Here is a 24,619-nt window from a genome sequence, read left to right as displayed (position 1 = left end):
CTGCCAAAGTCATCGAGAAGACCGTCAACCGACAGCTTGCCGCCTTCCTCGAGACGAACGGATCCCTCGACCCCTCGCAGTCGGGCTTCCGAGCCAACCACAGCACCGAGACCGCCCTCATCGCAGCCACTGACGACATCCGTACCCTGCTCGACAATGGGGAAACAGCTGCCCTCATACTCCTGGACCTCCCTGCTGCGTTCGACACTGTCTGCCACCGCACCCTAGTGCAGCGCCTCAGCAACATCGGAATCCAAGAGAAGGCCCTGGAGTGGATCATCTCGTTCCTCGCCGGAAGAACTCAGAGAGTCCACCTCCCCCCGTTCAGATCAGAGGCCACCGAAGTCATCTGCGGCGTACCACAAGGATCATCACTCAGCCCCACCCTCTTCAACATCTACATGAGCCCCCTCGCGGCCATCGCACGCCAACACAACCTCAACATCATCTCCTATGCCGACGACACGCATCTGATCCTCTCCCTCACCAACGATACAGCCACCGCCAGAACCAACCTACACGAAGGGATGAAAGAAGTAGCCGAGTGGATGAAGAACAGCCGCTTGAAACTCAACTCTGAGAAGACAAAAGTCCTCATCCTGGGAACATCTTCCTCCACCTGGGACGACTCCTGGTGGCCCCCTGCCCTGGGCAGCGCACCCAAACCAACGGACCACACACGCAACCTGGGCTTCATCCTGGACTCCTCCCTCTCGATGACCAGACAAGTCAACGCCGTCTCGTCCTCATGCTTCAACATGCTACGCATGCTCCGGAAGATTTTCCGATGGATCCCCACCGAAACCAGGAAGACGGTCACCCAGGCACTCGTCACCAGCCGACTGGACTATGGAAACACCCTCTACACCGGTACCACAGCCAAACTACAGAAGAGACTCCAACGCATCCAGAACGCCTCCGCACGACTCATCCTGGACATCCCCCGCCACAGCCACATCTCCGGACACCTGAGAGACCTGCACTGGCTCCCCGTCAACAAGAGAAACACGTTCCGACTCCTCACCCACAAGGCCCTCCAAGACCTGGGCCCCAGGTACCTCAACAACCTCCTGACCTTCTACACTCCCACCCGCCAGCTTCGATCGACCAGCCACGCCCTCGCAGCCGTTCCACGCATCCGCAGGACGGCCATGGGAGGAAGATCCTTCTCCTACCTGGCAGCCAAGACGTGGAACTCCCTCCCCATCCACCTCCGTCAGACCCAAGACCACCTCGCCTTCAGGAAGCAACTCAAGACCTGGCTGTTCGAGCAGTAGCAGTCCCCCTCCCTAAGCGCCTTGAGACCCTCCGGCGTGAGTAGCACGCTATATAAATTTCTTGATTGATTGACATAGCAAAACATAACATAGCCTAACAAAAAGCAAAACAGCATAAAACACAACAAAACATAGCATAACAAAACAAAGCATAGGATAGCAAAAAATAGCATAACCAAACACAACACATAGCATAACCAAAAACACATAGCATAACCAAAAACGCATAGCAAAACACAACATAGCATAGCTTAACAAAACATAGCATAGCTTAACAAAACATAGCATAGCTTAACAAAACAGAATAAAACAAAGCATAGCAAAGCATAGCATAATAAAACATAGCATAACACATCAAAGCATAGGACAGGAAAGCATAGGACAGCAAAGCATAGGACAGCAAAGCATAACAAAACACCACATAGGCTAGCAAAACAAAACATAGCATACAGCATCACTCCGCACCACCACAGCATCACTCAGGGGCACCACAACATCACTATGTGCTACCACAGCATCACTTGTTCGCCATCACAACATCACTCAGCGCCACCACAGCATCAATCTGTGCAACCATTCAACAACACCTGGTTCAAATATGTTCTCTCAATGTTTCATGCTCTATTACAAACATAACAAAAAGATGTTAATATTTCACTTCTATTCTTGGATTTGTCAAAATAAAATACACTGAACATAATATTCACAAAAGTTATTTACAAAACTTTAAGCTATTGCCATTATAAATTACAATAACTTATTTAAGTATTAATTATTTGGAAAAAATTAAAAGCCATTATTTGTAATATCAATACATGTAAGTCACGTAAATACAACACATTGCATTACAAACGCTATAGGTGTCACATTTGCGAAAGTTATAACTATTGGCATTGTAAATGACAAAGCTGTTTGTTTGCTGTCCTTTCGTTGCTGACTCCGGGGCTCACCTGCTTCCAGTTCCTCGGCCGGGCTTGGCTCCGCCCCCAACCTCCGTGGACGACCGGCCGGGCTTGGCTCCACCGGTCGGTTACAAACTACACAACCCAGGATACCTGGCTGACGCTGATGCCACCAACGAGCGCGCCAGGTGGCGCTTAAAGTTGCGCCAGGGCCCTCGCCCCGCGAGGACGCGCGCGGGATGCGCCGGACAAAGGGCGGACAGTCTAAGACAGTCCGAGACTGGCAGGGACTGGACTGGGCCAGTTACTCTGTCCGTAACTTCAAGGTGAGACTTTCCCATTGCTCGAGGCGGATTCAGGACTCTATTTGCCATAGACCTTGCATGTATTGTGGCTAAATTGCCTCGAGGGGTTGTGGTACACGTTGTTTACGTATTTATACAGTGTTCTTGGGAGGGTTCTGCACACTGGTGAGTTATGTCTAGTAAAAAGCAATCCCCGGCAAAAAATACCATGGACAACTACCTAGTTCAGGTAGTTGCTAAAATCAATAGTGAGAGGAGATCCTCACTTGGGTTGGGTGTATCTCCTAAATCACCTACATCCATTTTGCCGGCTCCTGACTCGGCCCAATTCCCTGACTCAGCAAACAGTAACGGTTCTGTTGTAATACTTGACCATGTTGACAATGTTGCTTTGGTTCAGACTACCTGTGCACTAGAAGATAGTGATAAGGAGGAGGAGGTTGAACTACACTCACCTGAGGAAAAAGCCCCTACCCCAGTGCCTGCGCCGCGCACTACTAGAGGAGCTAGAAAGGGTCTGCCCAAGCGCGGAGGGCTTCGTTCAAGTCGAAAAAAGCCCGTTTCTCCACCTAGTAACATTGTGGTGGAGGAAGAAGGGTCAATTGACGAAGTCTGCATGTCTTTAACTAACGAGCAATTTAAGAAGTTGCTGGGCATGATAGATACTAAGATCAAGGGAATTGTAAAGCCGTTGGTAGGCAGGATAGAAAAGCTCACTAACGAGGTTAACAGATTAGGGGATCTACTAAATAAAACTAAAGATGAAGTAGAAAAATTGCCTGCGGAAGTTGCTAACATGGTTGAGCTAAGGAAGGGAACTTCTAGATCTGAGGGAGGCGGTGGAGCTTCTCCCTTGTCTAATGGCTCCTCATGTAGTTTTAGCGGACGGGGAGCAAGTGGTAGTTGTTCCTCCAGTTGTACCCTCAGCTTCGGAACCTGCGAAAGGCTCGGTTGAGCTTATAGTTGAGGCTTCCCCTCTAGTCCTTGTTCTAGCCAATGTCCCTACATTGGCTCCAGGACAGGATGAAACCACTGCATCACTGCTGTCCCAGGCCCTACACTGGCTGACTAATAATATGGTGATAACTCCCTGGGGCAAGCAACAGTTGGCAGAGGAATTAGTTATCGCCAGGAGGGTGGAGTGGATTGGAAGCAGTCAAAAAAGATTTAGGGGTGACTGTGTTGTTTTGAATTTTTCGGACCCTGAGGTCTTACCCAACATACTGCCCAACCTACTACCGCCACAGCGAAGATCCAACGACATCATCCCACTCACCTTGGATTTTTTCTACTATCGGAAAGGGAGGGGGCCTAACCGGTGTACCCTAAGGACAAAATGGAATGAGGTTTCAGCCAAGGGGAGGAGGGTTGCCAAACCTACTGAGTGGGGACTAAATCTGGAGAATAGGTTCTCAGCCCTCTCCAATCTGAACGACTGTGATTGACTCCCTGGGGGCACAAACTTATTACCATCAGCTACAATTGGCCAGAGTCTACGCAGCTTGCCTGCTCACAATTGCAACTGTTATAGAAATAGGCCGGCGATTAGGCCTGGGGCTGTGTCTGGCAAGAAGGTTGCCCAAACGGATGCTTTAAGCAATGTAGCTCAGACAAGTCCAGTAGTATCAGTAGCAGGAGAGCCTTGTTCCTTGAACTTTACTCCTGAAGTGCAAGTTGGTCGTTCGACTGGGGTGGGGAACCTAATCTCTTGGAATCTGGCTGGGCTGTGTTCTAAACTAGATTGTGGGGACTGGCTTGGCTTTGTTAGTTTATACGACGTATGCATATTTCAGGAAACTTGGGCATGCAAACCTGTTTTTGTGCTAGGCTACTTAAATTTTTCTGTGCCAGCAAAAAAGGGCCCAAAAGGGAGACCAATGGGGGGTCTCACAATTTGGGTTAGACAGACCCTTAAACTTACAATCAAAAGTATAGTGACTAGCCATAATGACATCCAGTTGATCAGGATAACTAATAATGTATCAGGGTCACTCGATATCTACAATATATATGCTAGAAGTGCAAAGGGTGGTCGTTCTGATGTTTTAATTGCCTTGGGTAACTTCCTTGACACATTTTCCCACGACAACAATATTGTAATAGCGGGTGACCCTAATCGGACTTTTGAGCCTCTGGTCACGTGTGAGGCTTTCCTTGGAGCAGAAGAGGACTCCCATTGGGGTATCCCTGAGTTAGATCTGATGCCAGTCACACGTTGGACTGAGGACATATTAGATCTGAACGCTTTGTGCCTCGAAAATGGTCTGAGAGCTTTGAACGGAAGAACAGCACTGGACAAAAACGGCTCTATGACCTTTGATAATGGAAGACATAAAAGCAGAATAGACTATGTAATCTGCAGCATGATGCTGTGGCCATCTGTCTGTGATATGGAGGTTGTCGTGAGACCCGAGAGCGACCACAACCCCCTATGTGTGGAGCACAAATGGTGGTCCGCTGGGACAAATACAATCTGCCCGAATGCTCCTGTTCCACCTTTGATCATCCCAGAAAATAATATGCGCAGGTTTAGATGGGCTAGCGTAGTGACCAACCAACAGGCCATTGATAATATCAATCATGAAACTGACAAAGCTATAGTAGCTTTGGAAACAATTAGTGTTTCTCTCTCTGGCTTGGGGGATGTGGTCAATATTCATGATACCCTTTTTGACAAGATTAAAAAACACTTTTTGAAACCTGCTAGGCGTAATGGGGCAAAAGTTAGTAAAGATGCAAAATGGTACAATGCTGAATGTAGGGCCGCACGACTTGCTCTGGGCCATGCCATTAAAAAGAGGGTGACCGAAACTATTCGCCTAGCCAGGAAGGGCTACAAAGCCTACATAGCGAAAGCCAAAAGATCCTGGGATGAGCAACATTGGTGTAAACTAAAAAAAGCTAGCGACAGAAAGGATTCTAGAGTGTTCTGGAATATTGTCAATTGGGGCAGTGAGAGAGTAGAGGAACCCCCTAACAACAACGTACCACAAGAGGCCTGGGTAGAATTTTTTAGCTCACAGTATGCTCTTAATACTCAGATTACTGGTGAGGACAGTTCTGTTAAGTCTTTCTCTCATGGTAATCTTTTAACTTGTAAAGAGATTATGTTCGCCATCAATGCTGTGAAAAGAGGACGTGCTCCTGGTTTAGATGGCGTACCTGCAGATATCTTTTTAAATGACAAAGAGCGATGATGTACATACATCCACTTACTTATTAACTTCCTCGCTAAGGGTGCTGAGGTCCCAGCTTCTTCGAGAGGAGCAGTGATCATCCCAGTGTTTAAAAAGGGAGACCGTGCACAGCCGGATAACTATAGGCCAATAAGTCTCATTGACACCATGCAAAAAATAGTTGGCCGTGTGGTAGTAAACAGGCTCCTTGATTGGGCAGAGGACAATAATATTTTATCACCCTACCAAGCGGGATTTCGAAGGGCAACAAGCACGGTGGACCAAGTATTCCGCTTCCAATTGGTTCAATGGAAGACTGTGGTGCTGGGAGGAGGCAGCCTATATGCGGCTTTTGTCGATCTAAGGGCTGCCTTCGACCTGGTGCCACGGGCCAAATTGTGGCAAGTCCTACAGAGTCTGGGGGTCCCTGGGGAACTATTGACCTTAGTAATGCGCCTCCACGAGCTTAATTTTGCTAAAATACAGTGGGGAGGTCATGGTATGGTCACAGATGACTTTCCCGTAGAACGTGGGGTTCGACAAGGGTGTTCAATGGCTCCAACCTTGTTCACTCTTTACATAAATGGTGTTGTCCCGCGCATGGTAACAGCTCCAGTAGATGCTCCGTCTCTCTCAGGGTTAGAAATCCCTATATTAATGTTTGCGGACGACACGCTGATTCTGTCTAAAACTCCTAGTGGCTTACAGCGTGCTCTGTCCATTTTTGAAAACTTCTGTGGGGAACATGGATTAGAGGTGAATGCTACAAAAACTAAACTCATGACTTTTAAGCCACATCGTAGTTTTAAGTCTAAAATTGTCATGAGTGGGCGCCCTCTTGAGGTGGTAAACTCATTTACATATTTGGGAATCCACATTGCAGATAACAAAAGGTGGCGTCAACACATTAACATTGCTACCCTGCGACATAAGCAATTATCAGGTGTCATCAATTCGGAACATAGGAAGTCTTTGACTAAACCCGTCAAGCCAGCTTTGCTGGTTTACGAAGCAAAGGCAATCGGGTCCGCACTCTATGGCGCAGAGATGTGGGGCTTTGAAAATTTGAACTCTTTACAAGGTTCAGAGAACAAATTTCTACGGCTACTCACGGGCACCCCGAAAAGCACTCCAGTGTTGCCTTTAAGATATGATCTTGGTAGGAAACAAATCAAGGACCTAGCCAGGCTACGACCAATCCTGTACTGGAGCAGGCTCTGGACTACTCCTGAGCTTGCGCACTATGCTGAAGGTTTTATTGATGTCATAAAGGCGGATTGCTTTCATAAAATTAGTTGGCTCAATTCATTGAAAGCAATATTGTTTGAGCTTGGGTTAAGTTCAATATGGCTTGATCCAGCAGGTGCATCATTTCCCACCAAATCTGTCCTAAAAAATATATTTTGGGAAAACGTTGCTGGCATGAGCTTGAGTAGTTCCAGTAATGGGTCCATGTCTGTGGGTTTTCTTGAGGCCAAACTGTATCCGGCTTTGGAGCCGTACTGGGATATTATCTCAAAGCCGGGTGACAGGAAGCTCCTATTCCAATTGAGAGCTAGAGCACTCCCCATAAGATCATTGACAGCCAAATGGGGCTCAGGGGGGTGTGACATTTGTCCAGCCTGTGGAACGGGGAAGGAAACACTTGGTCATTTTCTGTTTTCCTGTAAAGCTTATTGTGCTCCAAGGCGCGTTTGGCTGGCACCTATGTGTAGGAACCTTGGGACCACTTGTAGTGCTGATGCCCTGCGTATTATATGTTCAAGCCCACTTACATGGATATTAATAGCCACAGCAAAATATATTGGTTGGGCATGGGTGATCAGACAGAGACTGCTAGTTAATTAACTATTCTCTGTCTGTAAAAACTGACCCTATGATTTTTTCATTGCTTTTTAGACTATCAATGATTTTGTAACCAGACAGAGACTGCTAGTTAAATAACTATTCTCTCCTTGTAATATCTGTTCCCATGAATTTGTTACTATTGCTTTTAAGACTATAAATGTTTTTATAATCCTGTTATTTTTTCTTTTTAATAATGAATTAATCTAATCTCTTTTTAATCATTTAACAAATACTGTGAGAATCTTTTTTAATTGAATGTATTTTATAGATTCAATAGTGCTTTGTCAACGTGTTGACTGTAAATTTAATCCCTCTTAATATTTTGTGTATGTTTTTGCTTTTATGAGTAATCACTCGAATAAAGCACTATTTGACTTGACTGACTTGACAAAGCTATTAATTTCGCTATATTCAAAAACAAAACAAATAAAAAAATGTGTCATTTACAATACCAATAGCTCAAACTTTCCTAATGCAAGTCCTATTGCATTGCAAATGTTTGTTTCATCAGGAAGGGACCCTGCTAGTAGAAAGTTGGTTCCGTAGGACACCTGACCTGTTTCAACCACCTCACTCACTGCTATATCCAAAAAACACCAACAGCACCAAACAGAACTGAACAAAAGATCTCCGATAAAGAGCCCCTTCATGGGTGCCCGTCGGGTATTGCAGTGCCGACCAGGCCATTATGATTAAGCATGACACCTAGCTTGCTGGGTGTGTGAGGGCACTAGTTCCGAAAGAAGGAATTCCTCTCCTCTCACTACTCTACTGACAGGACAGCCTGCCACCGTGACTATAACTAGATCTCTAACATTTTTAATGCACCAAGGAACTTCTGACAGTCTAGGGCAGTGGTTCCCAAACTTTTTTGACCCACGGCTCCCTTGACCCATTGGCTGTTGGCCGCGGCTCCCCAATATGTTACTTTTTTATTCGGGTGGGGGGGATGTAAGCCCAGCCTCGGCTCAGTACCTAGAAGCAGTTAGCAGTGATGCTGGCTTCAAGCAGGAGTATAAAGCACTGGCACAAAGAAGTGAGTTATGTGCACCTGGCAGTTATTAGCCTTCATGTAACAATGATTAGAGGCAGCCAAAAAGACAAGCCTGTGGTCCCGCCTAAGTGTGAGTGTATTCAGCCAGTGGGAGAAGGGAGCAGGGTTCTGCACATATGCTGCACTGATTCTCTGGGCTGCAGAGAGTTACATTCACGACTATGAGTGACGCTTAATTTCTCCCCAGCAAAATCAAGCAATAAAGATGTGAAAATGGCCTTGACCCTTGCCCCTCAACCATACACTCCTCTGTATCAGACATTGCGCCAGACTTGCAATGTGCATATTTTAGTGCTTGCAGTCACATACGGAACATTGGAACAGTGGAATACAAAAGTTGCTATCCACCCTGTGCTAGAAAGGAAAAAATATAGAGATTGTATTGACCAATCGAAAATGTAATGAGATTAATGCAAAAGGATGCTTTTCTAATTTAGTTTGCCTAATTTGCCAGGTCAGCTATTCAACGCTTGAGCTATGTGTTGTTTAGCCAGCCTGGGAAGGAGGGTCACGGGCTACAGAAGCATGCAGGAATTGAAGTGTGTCTGAGCCATGGTCGGACTGGTCTTTAGCTTGTACGACGTGTCTGCGTGAAACCTTGTACAGTTTGCAAGCATGTCACTTAATGATGCACTTTTATTTTCGTGCCTGGGCCTAATGTCTTTCTGTCCTACTCTGACTCTGGTCAAAGTTCACGGAGAGTCACAGGCAGTGTGATCTCTCCTCGCAGGGAAATGTTAATCATCCGGTTTCTGCGGGCCAAGAGACAGAGTAATTATGTATTGACACTTACAGGACCACGCGTGCCCCCTCAAAAACACTCAACCACAGCAGCACAAACTCTTCTCAATAGCGGAATAAACAAGACACGGCTAAACCCCGACCCTAATAGAAGAGGCTCAGTTAATTTACACACTTCCCAAGACGTGCGCGGCGCCCCAGGCAAGTTCTAATGGCGCACTGGGGCGCCGCGGCGCACAGTTTGGGAACCGCTGGTCTAGGGCATGTACGCTAGACCTTCCAAAAAGCCCATTGTCGCCCCCTTTTTGGAATACAAGCTCAGCCTTCAGTATCTTGTTACACAACGGTTACGAACATCTGAGGTTCTCAGAAAAGTTCTATGGGGTGAGGCTATTCCGAACGGCTGTTCATTTTTTTTTCTCTTTTACTAAAAGAGGTGGATATGCTACAAAACTAGCAGGGGCAAAGGCCAAATTCTTTTTGTACTTATTTCTATGGCTATTTTATGTATACCGGTGACTACCATCGCGACGACTGGGAATGATACAAGCAATGGGAATCTATGAAAGTTGCCAATACTGGAGAACCAAAGTTACTGGTAAGTAACTGGTTTTCTACTGGTGCATCAGAGTTTTCTTTTTGACTGATAGAGGACAAATAGTTTCCATTTGGTAGTGTAGCCCGATCTAATTGTAGGCACCGCTGTAGTAGGTTTAGACACCCAAACTCTATAACTTCAGGAGCCATCTGGCAAGGTTAACTTCCTTGGGATTGAGATGCCTGGTTTTGCCATGGTTCTGTGTGAGAAGGTCCAGATGGGGGAGGGGGTTGTTTCCCGTGGGGAACTTGAGTTCCAGTAGTGGTTAACAAGCCAAGGTTGGAGCTACTAGTCTAGGGAGGTTTGCCTGAGCAGACAAGCTCATGCTTGTCTGAGGTAGACAAGCATAGGCAAATATCCCAGACCAGTTCATGACCTTGGATATGGGTGTCGGAACATGAACACAAAGTTTGCGCATTTGGTGTTTTCTGCTGTTGGAAACAGGCCTATTTGTGGAAACCCCCACATGTGAAACTATGGTGGGAGGACTTTGGGGTGGAGTTCCCATTCGTGGTTTTGTTGCTGCATCTGTCAGAGGTGGTCTGCAACTTGATTGGTTGTCCTTGAATCATGCTCTGCTAGGAGAGAACTGTTGTGATGTAATGCACCAGATGGTTTGGGCTAGGTGTGATATTAGAGATTAAGCCCCCCCAGCGTCTGTAGATAGTACATGGTCGTCATGTTATGTCAGTATCAGACGACCATGTTTTATTAGGTGTTAGGAACGCTTTCAATGCCAGGTGAACAGCTAGAAGCTCTAGGTAATTAATATAGAGACACTGGTGTTTGGGATCTCATACATCCCGAACGGCAAGATCTTGAAGGCAATCCCCGTCAGCAAAGCATTCACTGAGAATGGCCTGGGGAACTGGGCCCAGAAACAGCTTCCCTCTTTCTTGCATTGGCTACTACCAACGATGCTGTCCTTAAATGTAAATTGGGTCAGATGGTGCAGCCTTGTATTTGTCATCTCTTATTGTGATAATTCATGCTCTTACTGGTTCTGTAAAGATGTAATCTGCAAGACCTAGCACTCCTTTAAGCACTGGGACCCTCATAGTGCACTAGTGAGGTTCTCAGCGAGGAAGTCATCCTCGATAAGGTCTGTGTGTAAGGATACATGGTGGCATGCTGAAGCCCTGGCTATCAAATCTTCATTTGGAGGGTTATGGCCATGCAGGATAGAGGTCTGTATCCCCTTGTGGGTGTTGGTCATAGGCATCCCATAGGCCCCCAGGATGAGTACTCTCCAAAGTACCATCATCCCTGATGAGTGAAATTCTATGATGAGGTTCAATGTTCCCTTACTGTTTTGGTGAATCAGGTGGCAGTGGGGCGTGTTTGAGAGGGTGGAACAGAATGATGCAAGGGGCTAGTGCCCATGTTTCCTTCTTTTTGAGAGGCTGAATAAGAGGATCCATAACTGCTTCAAAAGACAATTGTCTCTTAAAGAGTAGAGGCATAGCCAGTTGAAGGACCGAGCTGCTCTTGCATACTTACGAGGTTTTGGTCCGATTGTTTAACTTTACAATGTCAGTGATGTCGGAGCCTAAACAGTATTGTTTTTCCAGAACCAAAGCTATGGTCCGATGTGTGTTCGGAGGCTGTTTTTCTGGAGGTGGAAGCCACTGCAGTAAGTAGTTTCAGCACGGAGTAGGTAGGGGCATCCGAATAGTCAGGTGAGTGCGCATCATTGCTTTTGTGCAGTAACCGCATGTGAGCAGTTTGAGTTTGGACTATTAACGGTTTTCTGCTTCAGATCAGGGGCAGGTACACTCAGTGAGACTTTCGAAAGACCCCTAGCTTGTTCCAACTCCGATCCGGAGTATACGATGAGACCAGCTGGCTGAAGAGGTCACGTTTGCGCTGCATTTCTGGGCACATCAGTCCTGTAGTTATGTAGACCAGAACCACCTGCAGGCCTCACAGGTATCTTCTTCCCGATGGTCGGACACAAAGTTAGTGTTGGTAGGAGTGATGGTATTTCTAATAGCACTTCATATAGAAGCTTAACGAGTTCCACCAGAAGCTAATTTTTCAGTTACAGCGGTTTGATGTGAATGCAGATTTGACCGGATCACACGTATTTGTTTGCGACAGACAGACCAAACGAGAGCTGGCTCCTCAAAATATGCCATTGGGCTAAGATATTAAGAGTCCCATGCCTGAACCATAAAGGTTACAGTATGCCTAATAAAACCTGTGATCTAAGCAATAAGCTATATTTTCCTGAGCCTAAAGAAACTCAGCATGACAGAACCCCCAACATATGGATCGAATTTTATGGATTAGAACCATAAAAGTTGAACCTCAATATACAAAAGTAGCATACATTTTTCAAGTCAATAGTTTAATCTATATATCTGTGCTGAAGAATGTGGTGTCAGCCAATGGTAAAAAACACCGAAACGCCGCGTCGACGTTTCTATATATTGTTTATAGCATATCCTCTCTTTATCTGTATTGTTTCTATGTAAAAAAATGAATGATACACGTTATTTGCACACGACTTCTGTTTCATATGGAGTAGGAAACAAGTGCGATTTGAATTAACACATCTTAGTGGTACAAAATTGCCGTATGGGTAAAGGATTACGATCTACACGAGCTTGAGAATAAAACTGTCCTCTTGCAACGGTTTTTATATATCGATCTGGTTTTATAGTGTGTATCCATCCATCTCATGATGAATTAGGGGAAATATTGTTACTAAAAAATAAGTTCTATAGTCTATGTATTGCATAGATGAATGGGTATGACATGGTAGTGGAAGATATAGGAAGAACAGCTCCTAGTTACCTAACCCAGCTCTCTTGGTGCCTGAAGGGTATTTGTCTTTGATATGGAAATGGGGCCAGCTGGGTGTGGCCGGTAGGCCAGCAATGCAAGTCGAGGTACCAGAGGAGCAAAGGGACTGTTAATTACCCTGTAGTGCAATAGATACATGCTGTGCATAAATATCCTAGAGTTGGGGTGTCTGGAGCAGTATTATCCGATATGCCCACATCGGTGCATAAGGGTCTTTCAAGATCGCAAGGAAGGGCAACGACATGGTGATTTTTGCAAAGCTAGCATACTTCGTGCCCATGGATATTTGAAATGGCCCTGGACAATCCTGGAAAGGTGCTCCTGGGGCAGGTTAGTCACTGGCATGCATTAAAGGCTTTGAAAGTCGAGTGAACTGTAGTTAACTCGGACGTTTGTCAATTACCCATTACTTCAGGGTTAAAGGATGAGCTTCTGCTTAGCAGTAGATTGGAGGCACCCCATTAAAAAGCTAGCTGCCCTCTATAGTAACCGCAAAAACAGTTGGACAGAATGCAGAAAGAGGTCATACATTCACCCCAGTACAGAGATCTGGGCCTAAATCCATCGTTTTCTGCCCTCCACACCACCCCAGTTCAGACATGGCCATATGCAAATCAGCCTTGACCCTGTGCCTCTCCACACCACTGGAGTCAGCTATCCTGGCTGAAGACGGCCGATAGCCAGAAACCGGTCCTAGGATGCTTTATTCCGGTCCAGGAATGACAAGACTTGGCAGTTCGGGCTGGACTGTTCCCATTAGGCACAGGGTCAAGGCTGATTTGCATATGGCCACGTCTAAACTGGAGTGGTGTGCAAAAACTATGGATTTAGACATTGTTCTGCATTCTGTCCATCATCTGTTTTTGCATCTATTAGTAACCAGCATAGATATTAGGGCCAGTGTGCAAGTCTCTTCACAAGCAAGCATGGGAACCATAATAGGTCCCTACAGGACAGACGGATCTGCAAGTAAAGAGACAATCGCAGCCCTGCTGCTCCTTTGGGCCAGAATCGAGTCAGAATTGATATTAAAGATACAAGCATGGACTCCTTGTAGAAGGACGCCATCTGCTGAGGTAAACAGCTTAAAAGACATTGGGCATTTCAGGAGCAGATTAACGAGTTCTGAAACTAGAAGTCGTACACCTAAAGATATGTGGTGGCAGGATCTTATGTCCCACAAGGAATTAAGACGGAACAGGAGGTTTAGTTCGCAAGAAAAGCCTTGCAAGAGACCAGTGCTGCAACCTAACAGTAGCTAGACCGGATCGCAAACCAGGACCTTGAATTTGTTCAGGTTTGCCTCCATCACATCACCTGAAAAAAGCACCCTATTTTAACTTTCATTTTAGTTAGAACTATGATGACCAGAGCAGATCATAAACGAAGTGATCTGCTCTGGTCATCATAGTTCTAACTGGAATGAAAGTTAAAATAGGGTGCTTTTTTCATTACGTAGGTGGCAATACATTGGATGCATGGAAATGGAAATAAAAGTTGTACAGCAGAAACAATGCACGCACTTCAATAGAGAAAGGGAATGAACCAGCACAGCAAATACACCGCTACGAATCAATTCATTCCGTTGTAGCCTACTCTAACGGACGGAACTGCATTAAGTGTTTCCAAGGGTCCCCCAATTTGTATATGTAGCTAAAGCAAACCTCAGTAGCACAAAGTGAGTAACCATTTCTCCTGGGAACAATTCATTAGATTGATCGCTAATTCTATAATCGTTAAGGAGCCCTGCTAGAAGTCTACAAAAGTCAGTCGATTATCGCGGCTACTCAGCAGTGTGCATCACTCGTGGCCTGCGTCTTTCAGCGATTCAGTCCTTTCATGGCTGCCAACCCAACCGCCCAAGCTGTACGATTTACAAACGTAATTAAGTATGCAAATTTAACCTTTAAAAGTTATAAAAAAGTCATTATCAGTTTTAACGCCCCACGAGTATGGTTAGAAATCGCCACTTCACAGTTCGCGTACTCTCTCATCAGCACCCACCTTCTGTCAGAACGTCCACATAACAAAAAGTTAACTGCCAATTAAATAGATTTTATTCGTCAGGACTCAAAGTTTGTTACAGTACAGATAAGTAAAGTGCAATGCTGTTCTCTCCTCACGCCCCAGGTTCAAGTACTCTGAATGCCCAGTAGGTGCACAGCAGCTTCAATGTGAAATCGGGTTTGCTTTTCAAACAGCTACTGTTACAAATTTGTGTCCTTGGATCACCTTTTGACGACAAAACCCTGCGGAACAAATTCTCTTTTTTAATCGACTTCTTCGATAGTGGGTCCAGATGAGCCACCGCTGCCAGCTGGAGGGCCGCCGGCACCTGGGAACCCTCCAGGCATGCCGCCGGGCATCCCACCTGCACCCTGGTACAGCTTGGTGATGATCGGGTTACACACCTTCTCCAACTCCTTCTGCTGATGTTCGAACTCTTCTTTCTCGGCAGTCTGAAAGAAACAAGTCACGTTAGCATGTGGGTGAGGCTGCATTAGTCAGAGGAGGTCTGCTTAAACAGCAACAGGTACGCATAAGTTACTTGCATTACACAAATCAGCAGCTGGGTACGAATTAACAGTGGCAGCGAGCGGTGCAAAAAAAGGGCGCAATAAAGTAGTCTTTATTACACCCCCCCAAAGGTAATGTTTGAACCCCCTTTTAAGGTGACCCGGATTTGGCGGCACAGTCCAGAGTTTAATCGACTAACTTGGCAGATTTCGGGAATTTAGCTCATGGCCCCCGGGTTTTAGAGAGGTTGACTGAAGACGCTAGGAGGTGCTCTGTTTACCAAAGTGGGGATAGTTGGTAGCAGTTGCAAGAAAGCAATTTAAGAGGCGTAACATTTGCTTTCAAATGGTTATATTTACGTTCTTGGAGCCACTTCTGAGGGGGGCGCGGTCATTCTCTACACAGGGTTGAAGTAAAAATGTAATCCTATTTGTTAAATGTCCAGGTTTTGGCCTACAAGTTCTGGTCACCCTCGCGCCCTATGGCAGCTGGCTAAGTCATGCGGGACTCGTGTACCATAGTATTTATAGGGCTAGAAGTCTCCAGAATTTACATCAGATCAAGAGGCAAATCATGGCGAGCAGACGCCTGCCCCGCAAAGAGCTACGCTGAACTTCAGAATTACAAACTGAAGTGCAGTCCTTACTGGGGAGTTTGTAGAATGAACATGTTAAAAAAAAAATCATATGATTGACACTTGGCATGCATTGATGTTTGAAGTGAGAGCAAGACACTGGATTACAAACACGGATAATAGTAGTTATGGCGATTAATGGTCGCTCAGACATCCAAGGAAGGTACTAGCCAACATTAGCCTTTCGGCTTCTGGTGGAAACTACGAATGGCTTTGGAACAAAATTCATCATAGCGACCAGCTCAAATCGAAGAAAGCATCGTACTGTCATGTAAACACGTACCTGATTCTTATCCAGCCAGGCAATTATTTCGTTGCATTTCTCCATTATCTTCTGTTTGTCCTCGTCACTGATTTTCCCTTGCAGCTTCTCGTCTTCCACCGTTGCCTTCATGTTGAATGCATAGGATTCCAGAGAGTTTTTGGACGACACCTTGTCGCGCTGTTTTTCGTCCTCCGCTTTGTATTTCTCAGCCTCTTGGACCATTCGCTCAATGTCTTCCTTACTGAGGCGACCTATTAAAAAAATAACGTCAGATCATGTAGCAACTTATCAAATTCATGCAGACCAACTTAATTGAGCAGATGCGGTCGCTCAGACATCCAAGGAAGGTACTGGCCATCACAAGTCTTTTAACTTCTGGTGGAAACTACGAATGACTTTGGAACATAATTCATCACGGCGACCATGCCCTCTGCTTTTTAAGTACATGCTATTAAAGCCAAGGCGCAAGCCTTGCATCACTTGCTAACAACTTGAAACAGCCAAAACGTCAGCCTCAGCCATTTAAGCCTTCAGAGTAGGTTACCTTTGTCGTTTGTGATGGTAATCTTGTTCTCCTTTCCGGTGCTCTTATCCACAGCAGATACATTCAGGATACCGTTGGCATCAATGTCGAATGTCACCTCGATCTGAGGAACGCCTCGAGGAGCTGGCGGAATACCAGTCAACTCAAACTTGCCCAACAAGTTGTTATCTTTGGTCATTGCCCTCTCGCCTTCGTACACCTAATTAAAAAAAATAAAAAAAAAAGTTTGAGTGGGTCCGTGGACATATTATTTGTACACTTGTGAAGTTACGATCATGGGCAATGCACAGCACCAGCAGGTAGAAGAAAACAAGTTACTTACCTGTAACTTCAGTTATCCAGTATTGGTATCTTTCATAGATTCACACGCCTGAATCATTCCCCGTCGTCAAGGCGGGAGTCCCACGTGGGAATGATTCAGACATGTGAATCTATGAAAGATACCAATACTGGATAATATATAGAACAGTTACAAGAGACAAATGAATAGCAGGTGACTGCCACAACAGGATCCAGATGGAAATAAGCCGGTGTAAACCTAGGCTAACAATCTCACGGAGGTTTCGTTTAGCCAGTGACACTTAAGGCATTTCTCGCGCCCCCAGATCAATGGGGACTACACCACCCCACCGCCATTTCGTGAGCACTCATTGCGGGTCCCTTTTTTACGGATTCGCCATTCTACAAAGCTCCTGGCACTAGTTTGGGATCACCCATACCGTGGTAAGACCGCCGTGGCCCTTACCCTGTGATATTTTAGCGCTATAGACAGACGCTTGGATAACTAATTTAGATTTTACTTTTCAAGGAGGTTCCCTTTCAATTTACTGAGGTTTTCCTTGATATACAAGGTAAGCCTTAACTATTACACTTGTCATGTAGTTGTTACCCACCCCTTAAGTCCCTTTCCGTCATTTCGGCTTCTTTTTATTTGAAGGAGCCCCACCCACATTTTGGTTCTCAGCACCAGTCTCTTTGACCAGAGCAGCAGGGCCGGAATCACCGGCGGAGCAAAGATAACTTCCCCTTTCACCTGGTTGCCGTTTAATTGTGGTTTTACTCCCACCCTTTCTTTCCAGATTTTTCAAAATTCTACGTATCTTTACAGGTAGCCCCTCACCTTTTTGCTATTAAGTTCCTTTGCACTGTATCCATTGATTTTCCCCATTGTCTGTTTGCCAGCACTGGTTACCCTTTTACTTTTACGTCCCAGTGTCATGATCCCTCCTGTCATCCAGACGGTATTGTACTCACTGGTTTTGCAAGTATGGTCAGAGCCAACATGTATTTTGTTTACAGTATACTGTGATCGAATGTTCTTTTATTACAGGCACTGCTGTTAATATTTCCCTTACTTATGTTTTTGTTCCTCACGCCCTGAAATGTTACCATGTCTTCCACCACAATATTTAGATGTTCGTTGTTCTTGTACTGCTTCCACTGACTGACCTCATACTTTTATCCCTCTCCCAGTACCTTTAAACATTCACCCTGCCATCAGTGCCTTCAACATAAACCCTACTATGGTCGTAGGTCACTTTCACTAGGTCTGTGTGGTTTTGTTTTCAAAGTCACGTTATTTGCCTTCACACTACTCTTATAGGGTTTCAGTTAATTGGTGTTCTCATTTCACACAAAAAAAACACATGCTCCCTTACCCCCTAAGTGGGCGTTTTTCGTGTCCACTTGTAAACGACCTTTTGTAACCTTCCCAGCCCAGAAAAAGTCACGGGATACTTCCCAGTGCGACGAAACATGTGTAGCTGGTGGTCCTTTGTCTAGATTAAAACTATTAACATTAACTATTTGAGTGGACTTAACAGCTCTACGGATGCTTAGCTCAAACATTGTTTTTAGCACACCAATGTGTGAGCGCGCTGGTGTGGGTTTACACCCACATATACTTACAGGAGTTATAGGGTATATATCCTCTTACCTGGTAGCACAGTGCTACACACTCATCCTGGCATATCCAAAAACCTATCTCCAAACAAGTTATAGTGACCTGCCAGTGGACAGCAGATACATGACGTATAAGCGGTCAAGCAAATTAAGACTTAAATGACAAAGTTGATGCAGCACGCAAGGGCGACCAGTTTTAAATGCCAATAGTAGATACCCACCCTCAACCTTGGAGCACAAGTGAATGAAATTGAAAGACAACCAACTAGTCAGTGTATCCATAGAGGTCTAAACTATACGCTGCCGCGAGACTCATTACAGGCTCTAGAAAACATTCGCACATATCCCCAGACTTAAAATCTCTAAAATGGCTGCCTTTTGAAGCCAGAATACAGCTAAAAATTGCAGTTATGACACACGCGGCCGTGCACCACAAGGCACCCAACTACCTCGCTCAAAAGCTGTCTATATCAGGAGGTTCGAGATCCAATAGGAGTACAAAAAATCTACTCCAGAAACCTCGTAGATTCCGGAAAGTGAAAACTTACAAGCGCTCCTTCTCAGGAATGGCACCCAGGATCTGGAATGCGCTCCCTCCTGAAACCAGACTGATCTCCTCCACTGCACTCTTCAAGAAAGAGGTGAAAACAATCCTTCTGGCCAAGATCTCCTGATCGTTATAGATGTTGGTTCAGAGACTCTGCATTGCCTTATACCACTGCTCACCCTATCCTTTGGCACTATACTCTTTGTTGGGGGCACTACTACGCTACTCTTACTACCGACCAAGATATGTTACACGTTGGTTTTCTGATCCATCTAAACACCTCTGTAGTGATCAATGATTTGTGCCATCCTATACTACTTCCTTACCTGATTGTATATGGATTGGTTTTATGTATGTTTTATTATCCATGTTATTACCATGTCATTGACTATTATATTGTTCCCATTATCTCTGTGGACTCCTACTGCACCTACCCTGTCTTGTGAAGCGCTCTGATATCTGTAAGGATCCTGTTCGCGCTATATAAAACTTTGAATAAATAAATACTACCAGAAATTGATGTACGCTCAAGGCAAATTTCCAGAGGGCATAACACGTGTCAAATGGCAACTTGAGTACAAAGTCCATATACTTTTAATCAGTTCTGCAAATTGAACTAGAATACTTATTTTAAATGGGAGTGCACTCATGTAGCCGAGGGCTTATGCGCGGGTCATTTACAATTTTACAGCAGCGTCAGCATGCATAAACAAAAATCTCCACATGTATGAAGCAAATGTTAAATACCTGAATCAGTACACCAGGTTGGTTGTCAGAGTAGGTGGTGAAGGTCTGCGTCTGCTTGGTGGGGATGGTGGTGTTTCTTTTGATCAGCACGGTCATGACACCTCCAGCAGTCTCAATACCCAAGGACAATGGGGTGACATCGAGCAACAGCAGATCTTGAACATTTTCAGACTTGTCTCCAGAAAGGATGGCCGCCTGCACAGCTGCGTTTAAGATGGGATTAAGTCTCACTTAATTGCAGTTTTGATTCAGAAATAACGAAATACCTTATCTACACACACACACTTAAAGGTTGGCATACTACCACATACAAATTAGTGTTAAGGAATGCAAATTAAAAAATAGGACCAACAAAGAAATGAGGGCACTTTTATGTACCATAAAGATTCCCAACTAACCTGCACCATAAGCCACAGCCTCGTCAGGATTAATGCTCTTGTTCAACTCTTTGCCATTGAAGAAGTCCTGGAGCAACTTCTGGATCTTCGGGATTCGAGTGGACCCTCCGACCAGGACAATGTCATGAATCTGGCTCTTGTCGAGCTTGGCATCACGGAGGGACTTCTCAACGGGATCGAGGGTTCCCCTGAACAGATCAGCATTCAGCTCCTCAAAACGGGCTCTGGTGATGGAGGTGTAGAAATCAATGCCCTCATATAGTGAATCGATTTCAATGCTGGCTTGGGTACTGGAAGAAAGAGTGCGCTTAGCACGTTCACAGGCTGTGCGCAAGCGTCGAACTGCTCGCTTGTTATCGATGATGTCTTTCTTATGCTTGCGCTTGAACTCTGCCACAAAGTGGTTAACCATTCGGTTGTCGAAGTCTTCACCTCCCAAGTGAGTGTCACCTGCCGTGGACTTCACCTCAAAGATGCCATCTTCAATGGTCAGGATGGAGACATCAAAAGTACCGCCACCAAGATCAAAGATCAACACGTTCCTTTCTGCGCCAACCTAGACACGAACATACATTTACGGTTACTGCGATGAAGCAAACGCATTTGATACACAACTGTTCTAACGGAATTTAGCGATTATACTAAAGGGCCTAGATTTTAGCGAGCCCAACCATAGGCAGCAGCCATAACGGTGTTTACAGGTACTGCCAACCCGTGAGCAGAGGGCAAACTATTCCATAAGGAGGCCTTTCATTTCTGGCTCTACTTGGGTTTATAAAACTGGCCAAGAGAAGAGGCCCCTACGCCTGCAGTTATAAACTAACAGAGCGCTAAATACAAGTAAAAGTTAGAGATGAGGTAATACCAAGGTAACAGGGGTTAATTGGAACAAAAAACAGGAATGCTTCAGGGAGGAGGGAAGGTGGTATGGGTAAGTGGAGGTAGCGGGCTGACCAGCATTTATCTCGACTGCTTTAGGTTGTGGAACACGAATCCCAGTAGCAATAAAGGCTGTTCAGGGCAGAAAAACGCACCAATGTTCCTACCATCAGCTTTCTCCAAGTATAGTTTGATTTCGTGTTTGCAATACAACCAAATTCAAGCTTGTATGTACTCTTAACAGTCGCTCAGACATCCAAGGAAGGTACTAGCCAACATTAGCCTTTCGACTTCTGGTGGAAACTACGAATGGCTTTGGAACATAATTCATCACAGCGACCATTGCGTCAAGAGGAGCTTGTGAAAGTAAGCATGGGTCCTAGCAACCATTACAGCTTTAAGATCCATCCTATCATCTAACTCCTAAATATCAACACAAGTCAGATATGACTAAATTTACCAACCTTTTTGTCTAGACCATAAGCAATAGCAGCAGCAGTAGGTTCATTGATGATTCGAAGCACATTGAGACCTGCAATGGTGCCTGCATCTTTAGTAGCTTGACGCTGGGAGTCGTTGAAGTAAGCGGGAACTGTCACGACAGCATTGGAGACCGTCTAAAAACAAAAGTGATGTGCTAAAGTTAATAAAGTTAAGTGACAACTAAAGTATCTTCAAAAGGCAAGAAACAAGGGAAGTCCACCCCATATATTTTAGTATTATAGCCATCCAAGGAAGGTACTAGTAAACATTAGCATTTCAACTTCTGGTGTAAACTAGAATGGCTCTGAAAGAAAATTCACACAACCGCTCCAAACTCAGTACAAACAAATAGAAATGTTCTAGGATTATACATTACAGAAGATAAACTATCCAGCAGGATAGCTAGAACTATCCGGTAAATGCTACTTCAGTAACTGACTTACCTTGCCCAAGTATGCCTCTGCAATTTCCTTCATCTTGGTGAGTACCATGGAGGAAACTTCTTCAGGGTAAAACGATTTTGCCTCCCCCTTGTAGTCCACCTGAACCTTTGGCCTCCCGCCATCACTTATTACAGTAAAAGGCCAGTGCTTCATGTCAGACTGGACAACATGATCTTCGAACCTGCGGCCAATCAACCGTTTAGCATCTAAAAAAAGATATATAACGAAACACATGAAATCCTGAATCGAGGCTACAATGTAATTCGAAGCAAATGGAACACAAGAGGCTACGTTTGTCAGTTCTGACATTAGAAACCATTAGTTGATGTAGTCTCAAATCTAATTAGCAAAATATATGTAGTGACTTCAGACCCACCAGTTTGGTCAATTACTAAAGCAAGCAACATGGGTGGGATCCATAAACGTGCGTTCCCCATCCCACCCCAATCGTCAGGACCCACAGACATTGGTACAACGTGGTCGCTCAGACATCCAAGGAAGGTACTAGCCAACATCAGCCTTTCGGCTTCTGGTGGAAACTACGAATGGCTTTGGAACAAAATTCATCACAGCGACCACTTCTGAACATTGAACATTTGAGTACCCCTAAGATTAGTATGAGCAACAGCAGCCTCATGTAGTAACCTATAAAGCAAAGGCACCGCTCACCGAGAAAAAAAAGCCAGCAACTATTGTAAAGCAAATTGGTGAAAACAGCCTTTAATTCGTAGCGCACGTGTCACACGGATAAACCAGATGGGAGTGACAGTACCTTGGACTAAAACAAAGTCATCTGAAACACCAATTGATCGCTTCCACCGATGAGCACCGGTAAAAATAGCACAGTTGGGCCACTAGTAAACCGATCCCAACTCTTATCTCCTAATGTCGCTGCTGGGGGAAAGCAAGCGAAACATGTTTGAGTGGGAACTCTAAAACAAGTAACCAAATACGCGAGGTACTTGACTCACCGAAAACTGTGTTGGTGGGGTTCATTGCAACTTGGTTCTTTGCCGCATCGCCAATTAGCCTCTCGGTATCTGTGAAGGCAACGTAGCTTGGAGTGGTTCTATTGCCCTGGTCATTAGCAATGATTTCAACTTTGCCATGCTGGAAGACGCCCACGCAGGAGTAGGTGGTACCAAGATCAATGCCAACTGATGGTCCTTTAGACATTGTGCCTGTAAGAAAGATGGAAATTAAAACGCAGGATTAAGATGACAAGCTTCACAAATTCAAGAGTCCAGCAGTAACGCAATAACTGGAGGCGATTAGTTGTGTACGGCAAGCAATAAAATGTTGAGCCTCAGGAAGCAAAAGTGGGGTGTAAGAATACATGACAAGTAAAAACGTAGGACACTCACAAACACAAATTAAGTTGCAGCAAATAAACTAAAGACTGCCTTTGTTTAGGACTTTAAGTTGCGGAGTACGGGTAAGCCAAAGCAGCCATAGATTACAATGTAACCGAAAAAAAACCACGAGGACCCCAGTCTAAAATGGCCGCTGCTCTACATCACTTCCGACTCCTCCCCCAACCCCCTGCTTGTCACCTAGACACTGGTATGCGTCATTTCCGCACTAGTGCCATCGCTGCCTTCTTGCCGGTCGGCCATCGCATTTCTTAAGACTCCATGAAGCTTGCTCTACCCGGTTAGTCCGTGGGAAATACTCCAACGGATAAGCGTCAACGCACCTTACTACCAACATGAAACAAAACGACTGGGAAAATGCCGTTAGCGGTCTGCCACATAAGAGTAACCGCCACAGAGAATTCTATAAACACAAAGCCCATTGAGGCAGCGCTCATATAAAGCTTTTCAGTTCGCGCTACATACGTGAAACTAAAAAATAAAATAAATACCAAAAAATATACACGGTAAAATAATCCCATCACGTACCGGACTACTCTGAGCCGGCGGTACTAGCCAAATAACCATAACATATCAGCAACCGAGGTGACGATCATAAGTCACAACAAAGATATTAAACGAATATTTCCCAAGGAATTTTTACATGCCAGGCAAATAAGTCATTCCTTCACTACTATTCCCACTCCAGTCATCCAACAAGGGGAGACCCGACATCTTGGCACCAGGCCGCTTACCTGCTGATCTTCGCGGTTCTCTTTACGCTTGTTTCAAGACAGCAGCTGATGCCTGTCTGCGAACCGCCGGCGTCTGAATGGGAGGAAGCTGAAGGCCGGCTTCAATATATAGCGCAGGGAACCTTCCAGAAAGGAAACGCCCTACTAACGGACGTCACGGCCTTGTAGCCTATCATGCACCTCGTCTTTCTTCCTCCGCGCGCCTGCTGCTTTCTGGCTGAAGGCAATGCGCTTTAGCCCCACTGGCGATCTGCACTGACGTTGCAATGGAAAGCATAAAGTCAACAATGAGAGTAGGCTCGTGTGGTGCACTCAGAGCACTGGAACTGAGCAGTTATTTCTTCCAAATTAGGAGCAGAGCGTTGAATGTTATCACAGTTCTTATAATTACTACGAGACAGATTGATGCATTCGAGCTACAAAGTATTTTTTAGCAGTGGTGGA

General features: G+C 45.2%; 1 protein-coding gene and 4 non-coding genes across 5 annotated transcripts; all 5 read right to left on the bottom strand.

Annotated features, from left to right (window-relative positions):
- Positions 1–14,743: 14,743 nt before the first annotated feature.
- Positions 14,744–24,499, bottom strand: HSPA8 (heat shock protein family A (Hsp70) member 8). Its single transcript, XM_078681829.1, has 9 exons — positions 24,176–24,499; positions 23,040–23,249; positions 22,069–22,274; positions 21,607–21,759; positions 20,264–20,819; positions 19,866–20,068; positions 16,670–16,868; positions 16,144–16,376; positions 14,744–15,168 (listed from the first exon to the last, which is right to left on the bottom strand). Exons 2-9 carry the CDS (start codon positions 23,242–23,244, stop codon positions 14,980–14,982), a joined length of 1,944 nt encoding a protein of 647 aa, XP_078537955.1. The 5' UTR covers positions 23,245–23,249; positions 24,176–24,499; the 3' UTR covers positions 14,744–14,979.
- LOC144825756 (small nucleolar RNA SNORD14) lies at positions 16,003–16,097 on the bottom strand. The gene has a single exon (XR_013609547.1). It is a non-coding gene; the product is annotated as a small nucleolar RNA SNORD14 (small nucleolar RNA).
- LOC144825760 (small nucleolar RNA SNORD14) lies at positions 16,452–16,546 on the bottom strand. Its single transcript, XR_013609550.1, has one exon. It is a non-coding gene; the product is annotated as a small nucleolar RNA SNORD14 (small nucleolar RNA).
- LOC144825759 (small nucleolar RNA SNORD14) lies at positions 21,387–21,481 on the bottom strand. Its single transcript, XR_013609549.1, has one exon. It is a non-coding gene; the product is annotated as a small nucleolar RNA SNORD14 (small nucleolar RNA).
- Positions 22,549–22,643, bottom strand: LOC144825758 (small nucleolar RNA SNORD14). The gene has a single exon (XR_013609548.1). It is a non-coding gene; the product is annotated as a small nucleolar RNA SNORD14 (small nucleolar RNA).
- Positions 24,500–24,619: the final 120 nt, after the last annotated feature.

Source organism: Lissotriton helveticus, chromosome 3_1, assembly GCF_964261635.1.
Source record: "Lissotriton helveticus chromosome 3_1, aLisHel1.1, whole genome shotgun sequence".
Classification (NCBI taxonomy): domain Eukaryota; kingdom Metazoa; phylum Chordata; class Amphibia; order Caudata; family Salamandridae; genus Lissotriton; species Lissotriton helveticus.
The sequence above is the reverse complement of the archived record's forward strand: the minus strand, read 5'-3'. Positions and strand labels throughout refer to the sequence as shown.